At 46.6% G+C, this 12,076-nt stretch overlaps 1 protein-coding gene across 2 annotated transcripts in view; it reads left to right on the top strand.

Annotated features, from left to right (window-relative positions):
* DCUN1D3 (defective in cullin neddylation 1 domain containing 3) overlaps nt 1–11,826 on the top strand; it is a 38,975-nt gene extending 27,149 nt beyond the window's left edge. For both annotated transcript variants that reach the window (XM_088476156.1, XM_088476157.1), the window contains exons 2-3: nt 1,131–1,661; nt 10,938–11,826. In XM_088476156.1, the coding sequence (XP_088332282.1) occupies nt 1,131–1,661; nt 10,938–11,421 (1,015 nt within the window). In that variant the 3' untranslated portion in view covers nt 11,422–11,826. The remainder of the gene's footprint in view (nt 1–1,130; nt 1,662–10,937) is intronic.
* The last annotated feature ends 250 nt before the right edge of the window (nt 11,827–12,076 follow it).

Raw genomic sequence — 12,076 nt, 5'->3', positions numbered from 1 at the left:
GAACCACTCTGCAGGCATCAGTAACAGGGTAAGTATTAAATGGGGATGCAGTGGGGCAGGGTATACCAAGGTGACCTGGAATATGCCAGGTCCCATTTACGAGTTTTCAACAAAAGTAAATCCCTCATCGTGTTTATAAAATGACACTAATACATTTCCTGCCTATTATAGTCAAAACTAACCTGGCTGATATAAACCTATATATTCTCTTATGTACTCATAATTTAGGTGGTTTGATTTTACCATCTCACATCCAAGTTCTTGTTTTGAGTCAATTTAAAAATCGCTTTAAAATAAAAAAAAGGCTGATATTGCCATTTTATTAATACATTATACTGTATATTTGTAAACAGTGGTGTTCTCCTGTGGCCCCATTTGCATGGAGAACTACAGTATATTAATGCCAAATTGATCCCCACCACCTTAATCTCTCACCTGGGAGAGTCCCTTTTGTCTCTGCTTCCCCGTTCTGCAATGGCTAGCAGAGGATCAGCATAGAAGAAAGTATAATTCAATAAACCTGTTGATGAACCTTTTTTGTAGATGCAATATAGATTTAGGGCCTAATCCAGATTAGGAGGTAAACCCAATAGTTTACGCACTAATCAGATAGATTGGGGATTATGCATGCGCAGAACAGGTCCTACAATCTGCAGCATAATTAACATGATGTAGCGTTTGAGGGGCGTGCCTGGGTGGCGCTCCCGGAAACGTGGGCGTGTTGCCCCCGTTTTCCGGGAGTGCAGAAGCCAGGGTCTGAGTCGATGGACGCAGACTTCCTGGCCTGAAGCTGCTAGATTAAGCAACCTTCATCTTACCTTGACTTGCCGGTTCTGCCTCCATCACGCCCGATGGTCACAATGGTGATCTGATGAAGCATCTACGGACGTTGCACTCGGATCTCAATTGCTGTCAGGTGGAGTCTGCTTCCTATAGATGCCTCCTGCTGCATTTAAATATTTGCTGGACAGTATTGCACAGCCGCTTCCTTGCAGCTGTGCAATACTGTCCTCATCTGAATTCAGGCCTTAAATCCTTCACATAATTATATTTTACTATTTCAATAGTGGACAAATACATTTTTCTGTTTGTATCATATTTTGCCTAATGGTGCTTTTTTTTCCCACTAGGTTGGACAGCTTCTCGGGATGGAATGTTGATGTGTATCGAACATCGTTTGAGGCGGTGTCTGGTACAAGCTGGACTGCGCTAAAACTGGACACCCTCAACATGGGCCAGTGTGTCACAAAGTGTAAGAATCCTTCATCCACACTAGGCAGCAAAAATGGTGAGCGGGAGTCTAACAAGTCACATAAGAGAAGCTCAGGACACAAAGAAGAACATACGCCAGCAGGTGGGAAGGCCACAGGGGACATCCTAGTCAATGGAACAAAGAAAGCGCAGGATGCCGCGGTAGAGCCAAGTAATCCTCTGGAGCCTTGTGGTGATGCAAAGAAAAAAGAGCAAGGGATGGGAGTAGCAGTGTCCTCCTTACAACGAATTGAAGAGTTGTTTAGAAGATACAAGGATGAGCGAGAGGATGCCATCTTGGAGGAAGGCATGGAACGGTTTTGCAATGATCTGTGTGTGGACCCCACAGAATTTAGAGTGCTAGTTTTAGCTTGGAAATTTCAAGCCGCAACTATGTGCAAATTTACTAGGTCAGTTCACTAGTTCATACTCGCTAGATTGATGTCATGAAAAATTGTGGCCTACAGGAGCTCTGAGTCTAAAATACAAGTTGCTGTGTATGAAAAGAGCTATGTATACTATTCACAAATATAGGTATAGAAGTTTAGAATCATTTGGAGAAAGGTTCCTACTGCACAGCAGACGATTTTCCCATAATCCTATTGGAAAGCACTGCAGTCATTTTACCTGAAGTGACTGATGGTAGAGAACAAAAAACAGTGCCCAATAATAATCTTATTGGAAGTTGATTAGTCATCGTCCCACTTGTATAACAGGCCTCAGTCATGCTGGAAGTAGTCTGTTGGCGGTGTGTGAAGTAGGGGGGAAGGGAAGTGCATTGGCCAAATCTTGTTCAGTTTGCCCACCTAGGTGTGGGGTCTGTGGCCAAACTGGACATTGTGGTACCTTTGTGTGGTAAGCTTTATACTCTGCTGTACTGGAAATAAATGCAATGCTTAATCATGTTCTGTCAAGAAGTGGGGATTTTTACCTGAATAATTATATTAGTACAAGGCACCCTTTTTGGGGAGGGGGGTTACACAGTCATTTACAGTTAGAGATTTTTTTTTTTCTAGCACTTGAAAAATAATTCCGAAATGCAATTACCGGTACATTAAATTAGGTGGTGATTATATTTTTAGTTAACATATTTTGTTTCAGTATTGTGCACTTGAAATAGTTTTATGTCTACTTGTACATATGCGAGATGTTAGGAGCACAGTGTGATGCCACCCACCTGTTACTGTTATATTCCAGTTAAGCCACAGCGCCCATTTCCTTTTGGGAGTATACTGAGGCAGGGCACTAATCGTTTGGGCTTGACAATTGCAGTAAAGAGTCATGAATAAGGGCTATTATATAAATACAGAAGTAACATTGCCATATCCATGACTGGATTAATGAGGTGTTTCTGTGTTTTATTGTTAGCTTGTTTTGTATCTTGAACATATATGGATGGTGAGCTTGCCTTTTCATAGGGTACATTTATTATGGAGACAGAACAAACAACATGTAATTGCCATCAGTACATTGGATGTTTGCGGCAAGCAGTGACATCCCATAGGGCGCAGCCAGTGCGGGGGGGGAGGGCGATAACGTCAGTCATACAGCCACTTAGAACAATATTACCATTATTTTAGTGCTTGCACACGCTTCGGTTTGTGGCCAAGTCTATCTAGAATAACTAGCTGCATATATGGGCACCTAAATCAAATTCACGTGTTTTAATCGACTACGCAATAGACAATTGTTGTGTTGCTGACTCATTTAATGCAACTCTTATTGCCTGCTGTTCTATTATACTCCTCCTATAAAATTTCTAGGTAAATGTGTACATATGTCTAGTTCTGCAAATGGTTTATATTTGATATAGGCTGGGAGCTGCCACTGCAATAAAACGTGCACAATCTCTTATATGCTTGTATAAAGGTAAGAAGTTACTAGTCGAATAGCAGTGGGAAGTAAACTTGAGGGAACTTTTATAAAGGGGAGTTACACTTTTAGACAATGCCTGTTATTTACGCACAACCCCCTGTGCTGTGTCTTTTAGGCAGGAGCCAGTCCATAGTCACTTGCTACTTACACTTTAGTTTGCATCTTTACCCAGCCGCTGTGATTTTGCTCTAGTGTACATGCTGTTGGAATGGATGCGCTGGAAGTAGAATGTAGTTAATGGCCCCCATTAAAGCACTCTGTAGAGGAAAGCTGTTTTAATGACACGGCTAGTCCAAAAGTAGCCTCCCTCTTTAAAGGGGTTGGGTATGGGAATCCCAACGCTCAGGATGCAGACGAAATACAGTCAGCTGCATTCCCACAATCAGAATTTCGACATATATTTTTTTTTAAGAATTGTAACCCTAACCATAACCCCCTCTGCAGCCTATCCCTAAGCCTAACCCTAAATCCCTCCTGACCCTAATCCCTCTGCAATCTGTCGAGGTGCTTCTGTCGGTATTGTGACCGACTGTCTGGATGCTGACTACATCCTCTTTAAAGGTCTAGTTTTCCCCTTTCTATGGCCCAACGGCAGAAGTAATAACACACTTCCATTTAATTTAAAAAAACCAAAACTGTCCTGAAAAAAACATAACAAACCGTTTAATTGCCTAAAGTTCTGCCTATTTTCCCCCCGATTATCAACAGAAATATGTTTGGGGGAGAAGGGGGTGTTTTTAACTTTCGCCCATCTCGTGCTGGTGGTGTGATTATGATGACCTATGCGGGCCAGGATAAAACTGTGATGTAATATGCAAGAGCCTAAGCTAAAAAGAGTTGTTAGGATACATTGAAAAACAGTCCCAGCTCCAGGACAATGTTATTTTACAGCAGCATTGACCGTTCTGAAGCAGAAACCTAATGTGTGGTGCTCTAAAGAATGGTCAGAGTAAAAACAAGCATCTAAATAAATGTATAATACACAAGTAATGCATTGTATAAATATTACGCAGAAATTAATAGGTATTATATACCGGGAGCAGGTGATATTGCTCATGTTTTATTCTAAAATGATGTTTTGACCGCGCACCCTTTTCACATTGTAAAATAAACTGTGGCCCATGCATCCCAAAATTGTAAAGCAGGAATAAAGCACACAGACAATAATCTAGCTAAATAGGGGTAAAAAATATTTAGGATTTCTACTTCAGGGTCCATAGGGGGTCCACAGGGTTGACCTTGGGGTATAGCTTGGATCTGGATCCACGGGCACCATACAGTTAAAGCTTTACCTCCCAGGATGCACTTGGGTCCGTCCTCCTCTATACCCCGCCCCCGAGCCACAGGCACCTCAGTTTAGTTTTGGTGCCCGGCCGAAGTCGGTCACCTGTTGCAGGGGGGGCTGCAGGAGCAGCCCCTAAAGCTTTCTTTTAAAGAAGAAGAATTTATTTTTTTTCTTTCTTTTTACACTTCGTTAACTAAGCGGCAGCATCAGACTGTCTGTCAGACGTCCGCGCTGCCGCATTTTCTTCCCGCTGCCGCCGCGAAGCCAGTACAGATCTGGGGATCGCGGCGGGACCCCAGAGTCTGTACTAGCCGACTCTGGGGACTCCCTTGACTGCTGCCGGACATACGGGATTCAGGTAAGCCGCGAGTCGCCGTTTTTTTGTCCGCCCGCGGATACTTTAAAAATGCAGTCAGATGCCTCCTGGCCTCTGGGGACAGACCGGAGGCGCTAGCGGTGGCGGCGGGCTCCCCCTCTATTGAGGCATACCCCGTGTGAACACTAGACCACCAGGGTAGTACGCTGGAAGCGGGACCAGCAACCCTGGGGTTAATAGCTAGCCGGGGGAGACAGCTTTCCCTGTCTTATGGCTCCTTCCCTCAGCTCAGCGCGCCTTTCTGCTCGCTGTCTGGCGTCGCTGAGCTGCTCCTATCTTCGGCCACTCCTCCTCTGAGGTCTCCGGCGGCCATTTTCTCCAGTGGCACAACGCAGACCTCTCAGGCTGTCCATGTGAACCGGTCCCCCTGTGTACTTCTCCCCTGTTGTAGGACAGAGTACACAGCGCTATAGCCCTCTCAGACACTGAATCTGGGCGGTTGAGTTTAGCGGAAGGTGCAGTGAGTATATCTTTCTGCATTGTATGTGACTTTTGCTAGTGCTGCCTGTCTGTGATTTCTTTCTACTTACTGTCAGCTTATACCTATCCCTTTCCTTCTCCTACGGCCCTAAGGTGTGTGGGGGAGGGTCTTTCTATGGACCTCACTTGTATAAAACAAGTATTGATGAGGTCAGTCACATACAGTTGTGTGCCACACAGTAACATATTGTGAACTGTTGTATTGCACACTTGAGAGTGCGAAGGTGTTAATACCGTACTGCTTCCTGTGATAAGCAATTCCTGTGTATTTACTGTATCATGTCTGATGAGGAGGTACAGCACTCTGGGATCCCTGTGTTGGTTTCCTGCAGACGCTGTTCGGCAGGATTTAATAGGGAGGATCTATCTGAGGATGGTCTGTGCGGGCGGTGCCGGCTGGTACCTGGCCCTACTAAAACCCCTATGTCACAGGACCCTCCTTGGGCGATGTTTTCACAGGTGCTGGTGTCAATTGCCGACCGTTTATCGGTCCCGACAGTCCCTTCTAGGGCGTTGCCCCAGCACACCATCCTCCATTCCCTGGGTATTCCGCAAATACTGCAGTCTCCCACCGGGTCCCAGACTGTAGGTCCCTATACGGGAATGCCTGTGTACGTACATATAAAGTATCCTAACTTTAAAACGGTTAAGGTTACTTCAAGTGTTTTTCCTCTGTCTGATCAATTGGCGGATCATATGGCGGTAGCTTGGCAGCTGCCTAGTAAATTCCAACCACAGAAAAGATTGGTTTCTAACTACCCTTTTCCTGATGATTATTGCAGGAAATGGGAATCCCCACCTGCGGTGGATTCCCATGTCACCCGCTTAATTAAAAGTGCTACGCTGCCTTTACCGTCTATTTCTTCTTTGAAAGATCCCACAGACAGGAAAGTGGAGACTGCATTGAAATCCATTTACTCTCTCTCAGGGGCGGTGGCTCGCCCGTCCATGGCCATCTCATGGGTGGCTAAGGCCATCGAGAGCTGGGCCAACGCTTTGGAAGATACTTTTCCTGAAGATGCTCTGGAAATGCAGAGAGCGCTGGTAGGACAGGTGAGAGATGCTGTTTCCTATTTTGGGGAGGCATCGTTGGATACCAGTCTGCTGACCTCTAGGGTTTCGGCTACAGCGGTGTCTCCTCGCCGGTCCTTGTGGCTGCGGTCCCGGAGGGCTGATGCTGACTCTAAAAAGAGCCTGGAGGCTTTGTCTTTTAATGGAGAATTGCTATTTGGTCCTGACTTGGACAAGATAGTAGATACTCTGGCTAAATCCAAGTCAGCCTTCCTCCCTTCGGCTTCTACACCGGCTAAAGTGAGGAGCTCTGCCTTTCGGGTTCAAGGTAAGGCAAAGGGTCAGCCCTTCCCAAGACGGTCGGCGACTAAGACCGCCTCTAAACCCAAGAAGCAAGCCTGGAGTGGTCGGCGCCCTTCTTCCAAGCAGGAAGATAAACCTGCGGCCTGATGGGACGGGCCTCCCTCTGGGGGACCTCAGAGTGGGAGGCCGACTTCTCCAGTTCGCCCAGTGTTGGCACAATACCACCACGGAAGCCTGGGTTCGAGAAGTAGTCTCTCAGGGGTACGCCCTGTCTTTTCGGGTCAGGCCGCCCGCCAGTTTCTTTTGCACGAGTCCTTCACTGGACAAGACCAAAGCTTCCCAGATTCAGGTGGCTGTACAATCCTTGCTACAAGCAGGGGTCATTTTTCCCGTTCCACAGTCTCAACGCGGGACGGGGTACTATTCTACTCTGTTTCTGGTACAGAAGCCCAATGGTTCTCATCGCCCTATCTTGAATTTGAAGTCTCTGAACAAATACCTCAGGGTTCCCAGGTTCAGGATGGAAACGTTACGTTCCATCATTCTGGCGATGGAACCCGGGGACTATATGGTTTCCCTGGATATCCAGGATACCTATCTTCATGTGCCCATAGCTCCGGCACACCAGAGGTATCTGAGGTTTGCTATCCTGCAACATCACTACCAGTTTCGGGCGTTGCCTTTTGGCCTTTCCACGGCTCCGAGGGTGTTCACCAAGGTGATGGCAATTATGGCCGCCCACCTTCGGGACCAGGGCGTACGGCTCCTGCCGTATCTGGACGATCTTCTTCTGCTGGCGGGTTCCCCGGAGGTACTTCTTTGTCATCTCCACCTGACCATTGCTTGTCTTCAAGTACACGGGTGGTTGATAAATTGGAAGAAGTAATCTCTGATCCCATCACAACGGATGGTTTATTTGGGAGCCCTTCTGGATTCTCGTCAGCAAAGGGTTTTCCTGACTCCGGAAAAGGTGTCTTCCCTACAACTGCGGATACACAGTTGCCTGAGCAGGGCCAGGGTGTCGGTACACTCGGCCATGAGAGTCCTAGGGTCCATGGTGTCGGCATTCGACATGGTGGAATTTGCCCAGTTCCATTCCAGGCCCCTGCAGGGGCAGATTCTATCGGAATGGAACGGGTTACCTCACCGGATCTGATCCCAGACACTGGTCTTGTCCTCGGAAGTGCGCCAGTCTCTAGCTTGGTGGCTTCTGCCAGCTTCTGCCAGCTCATCTCATCGAGGGTCGCACCTTTTGGATCCAGGACTGGGTTCTGCTCACAACAGATGCCAGTCTCCGGGGTTGGGGGGCAGTGACCGGCTCGTTGTCTCTTCAGGGCTGTTGGTCTGCGGAGGAAGCAGTTCAGCCCATAAACGTGCTGGAGTTGCGGGCCGTGTACAGGGCTCTGCTGTCGTCGGGCACCGATCTTCACGGAAGGGCAGTGCAGGTGCAATCCGACAACGCCACCACGGTGGCGTACATCAATCACCAGGGAGGAACTCGCAGCCGAGCTGCGATGTCAGAGGTGTCTCAGATCCTGGATTGGGCGGAGCGCCACCTTCCAGCGATCTCTGCAGTCTTCATCCCGGGAGTCCTCAATTGGGAGGCAGACTTCCTCAGCCGTCACGACGTGCATCCTGGGGAATGGTCGCTTCACCCAGAGGTGTTTCAACTTCTTGTGAACAGATCGGGACTGCCGGAGTTGGACCTGATGGCCTCTTGTCACAATTACAAGTTACCCGTGTACGGCTCAAGAACAAGGGACGCAGGCGCAAGCCTGGTGGACGCGCTGTCAGTGAAATGGACATTTCACCTAGCGTACCTGTTCCCTCCGATCTCCCTGCTACTTCGGGTACTCAGAAAAATCAAACCGGACGGGGGCACGTTTCTGCTGGTGGCTCCAGCGTGGCCCAGACGTCCTTGGTACTCCGATCTCAGGAGCTTGTCCGTCGACGCTCCGTTCCTTCTACCTCAGCATCGGGACCTACTGTCTCAGGGGCCTTGCCTTTACCCAGATCTGGGTCGGCTGTCTTTGACGGCGTGGCTCTTGAGACAGCCGTCTTAAGGTCCCGGGGTTTTTCAAGCCCTGTCATCGGTACCATGCTGAGGGCGCGTAAACCGGCCTCTGCACGGATTTACCACAGAGTGTGGCACACTTATTTTCAGTGGTGTGAGTCCAGAAACTTTGATCCTCAGGTGTTCAGGGTTTCTAGGATTTTGCCATTTCTGCAGTCAGGTCTTGACCTGGGCTTACGTCTTGCTTCCCTGAAGGTTCATGTATCTGCTCTGTCGGTGTGGTTCCAGCGTAGAATCGCTACACTGCCTGACGTTCATACCTTTTTCCAGGGTGTTCTTAGAATCCAGCCTCCCTTTGTGGCTCCGTGGGACTTGGCGGTGGTTCTTCGGGTCCTGCAGGGACCTCCTTTTGAACCTCTTGAGTCGGTTGACCTCAAGTGGTTAACACTTAAGACTGTGTTTCTCCTGGCAATAGCTTCGGCCAGGAGAGTATCCGAGTTGGGAGCACTTTCCTGTAGTCTCCCCTTCTTAATTTTTCACCAGACAGAGCAGTACTTCGCACTCGTCCTGAATTTTTGCCTAAAGTTGTCTCTAAGTTCCACATCAATCAGGAACTTGTGGTGCCAGCTTTTCAGTCTCCTGATCTTACAGCTGGTGAGGCTTCGTTGGACGTTGTCTGTGCTCTAAGAATTTAGGTTGATCGGACTGCTTCGGTTAGAAGGTGCGATTCGTTGTTTGTCCTCTTTGGTTTTCATAAGAGGGGTTGGCCTGCCAACAAACAAACCATAGCCCGTTGGCTTTGTTCTGTTATTAGGGAGACTTATGTACGGGAAGGTTTACCTGTTCCAGCCTCTGTTAATGCTCATTCCACTCGGTCTGTGGGTCCTTCTTGGGCTGCTGGACGTGGTGCCTCCGCTGTTCAGCTGTGCAAGGCAGCCACTTGGTCTTCCATTCAGACGTTTTTGAGGTTTTATGCGTTTGACACCTTTGCCTCTCAGGATGCATCCTTTGGGCGCAGGATTCTCCATTAGCATAGGAGCGTCCCCGCCCTTAGTTGAACTGCTTCGGGACATCCCCAAGGTCAACCCTGTGGACCCTGAAGTAGAAAACAAGAGATATGGTAAGAACTTACCTTTTGTTATCTCTGTTTCTACGAAGTCCATAGGGTCCACAGGGCGCCCGCCCTGACGCACCTGGCTTCAAATGGGCTGTGTGGCTGGTCACAGGATTTCTGTCTCCCACTTCTGTGAGTATGGTTTCTTGTGTGTTCCAGTCTTCCTTCTCTCTGTTTCTGTTTAGTCTCCTCCTTCGGCCTAGGCTGCTTACCAACTGAGGTGCCTGTGGCTCGGGGGCGGGGTATAGAGGAGGACGGACCCAAGTGCATCCTGGGAGCTAAAACTTTAACTGTATGGTGCCCGTGGATCTAGATCCACGCTATACCCCAAGGTCAACCCTGTGGACCCTATGGCCTATGGACTTCGTAGAAACAGAGATAACAAAGGTAAGTTCTTACCATATCTCTTGTTTTTTTTTTTTTTTTTCTGCAAATAAAAAAAAAAAAGATAAAAGTATGTAATTTGCTATTAATCTGTTTAAACTCAATATATGTAAAATACTTTTTGGGTTCTAGACTATCTAATTGGATAAATATACAGCTGGCCTCATTGGCCAGTTTCACATGTACATGGCCAGGTTGGATATATACAGCTGTCTGGCGTTTGGGCTGGGTTGCAGGATTGGTTATTGTAGTTGGAAGGTAACGCCTCACAAAGGCCTCTAGCGTTCTCCTCAAAATTAAAATTAGTGGCATGCTTGTTAAAGGCTATTTTGGTCAGCATTCATTTGGTCATTGCGGAGCCATGTGCGTCAGCATTAGGCCAATTTGACCATTGTCGCTAGCTAAACAGTGTATTAGTGGCCACTGTAAGGTCCATGGTCATCTCTGCAGCTTGTGCAGATGACTATTTATGTATCATTGAGCCATCTTCAACATTCAATGTCTGTCATACTATATACACACAGACACTTTCCTGAAATTACATTTAGTTTAGAGTAGACAAATATAAGCTCGATTTTAATAACTGTTCAAACTAGTGAGTGGCCCCCAGGCTGGTCATACTGTGGGTGCATAGTAAGCTTCTCTGCCATACATTTAGAAATGGTTGACCGTAGCAATTTTTTCACCATAAAGCCTACTGCACACAGAAGATTTATAATTTTTTTTTTTTTCTTTTAGGGAAAATCTGATATAAACTGACAATTTTTATTTAATATCCTGTAGGCTTGAAATGGGTGTTTATTTTATTTAAATGGTTTTATTATAGCTTTACATTTTCTTGCAGGAAGGAGTTCTTCGAAGGATGCGAGGCAATAAATGCAGACGGCATCGAAGGAATTTGCACCCGATTTCCCAGCCTGTTAGTTGAAGCCAAACAGGAAGACAAATTTAAGGATCTTTATCGCTTCACATTTCAATTTGGCCTGGACTCCGAAGAAGGGCAACGATCACTTCACCGGGAAATAGCCATCGCCCTCTGGAAGTTAGTGTTCACCCAAAACAAACCCCTCATTTTGGACCAGTGGTTAGACTTCCTAATTGAGAACCCCTCAGGAATCAAGGGAATCTCCCGGGACACGTGGAACATGTTCCTAAACTTTACTCAGGTGATTGGACCCGACCTCAGCAACTACAGCGAAGACGAGGCATGGCCGAGTCTCTTTGATACCTTTGTGGAATGGGAAATGGAAAGAAGAAAAAAGGAAGAGGAAACCAAATGTATTAGATCTTCACACACAGATCACTTGAGCGCAGATGAACAGACTTAGCATGGTGTGAGCATATGATCCTGTTGACCTTCATTAAATATAAACTCTGGACTTTTCCTGGAAATTTAATGGAGAATATTTTTTTTTTTTTTTTTTTAATATATATATTTTTTTTATGTTTCTTTTTTTTTTGTTTGTTTATTTTACACCTTTTTCTGCCTTGTATTTGAAAGGGCTCTAAATGCTGGTAACATGTTTCAGGCACTTTCTTACCATTTTTATTTTTAATTATTCTTATTTTTAAAGGATGTTTTTTTCTTACAGTGCCAGGAAGTGTTTCACCTTTATATTTCAGGTTTAACTGGCTCTAATTTAAATTAATGAATGCTTGGAAGAACGAGGGGAGAAGGGCGCCTGTGACCATTTATTTAATTTAAACCCCAATGATGTGTTGGGGATGGAATGAGGGGGGGGGGGGGGGTTGGGTTGCAGAACAATGCATTGTGGGACGCATGGCAGCTGGTTGGTGACAACTTTGCATATTGCCATGTCCTGCATCCTTTTTAAAATGTTCTTTTTTAATATTAGCCCCGTTCAGTGCCAAAGAGGCCTGCAACACATTGTATGCCAATCTGGCAAATGAGGGTTTGGAAGAAAAAAAAAAAAAATCCAGTTCTTAATGAGCGTTCCAGGGTCGTGTTTTTCTCCTAGATCC

Source organism: Taudactylus pleione, unplaced genomic scaffold (genome assembly GCF_031769625.1).
Source record: "Taudactylus pleione unplaced genomic scaffold, aTauple2 ptg000184l, whole genome shotgun sequence".
Taxonomy (NCBI): domain Eukaryota; kingdom Metazoa; phylum Chordata; class Amphibia; order Anura; family Myobatrachidae; genus Taudactylus; species Taudactylus pleione.
The sequence above is the reverse complement of the archived record's forward strand: the minus strand, read 5'-3'. Positions and strand labels throughout refer to the sequence as shown.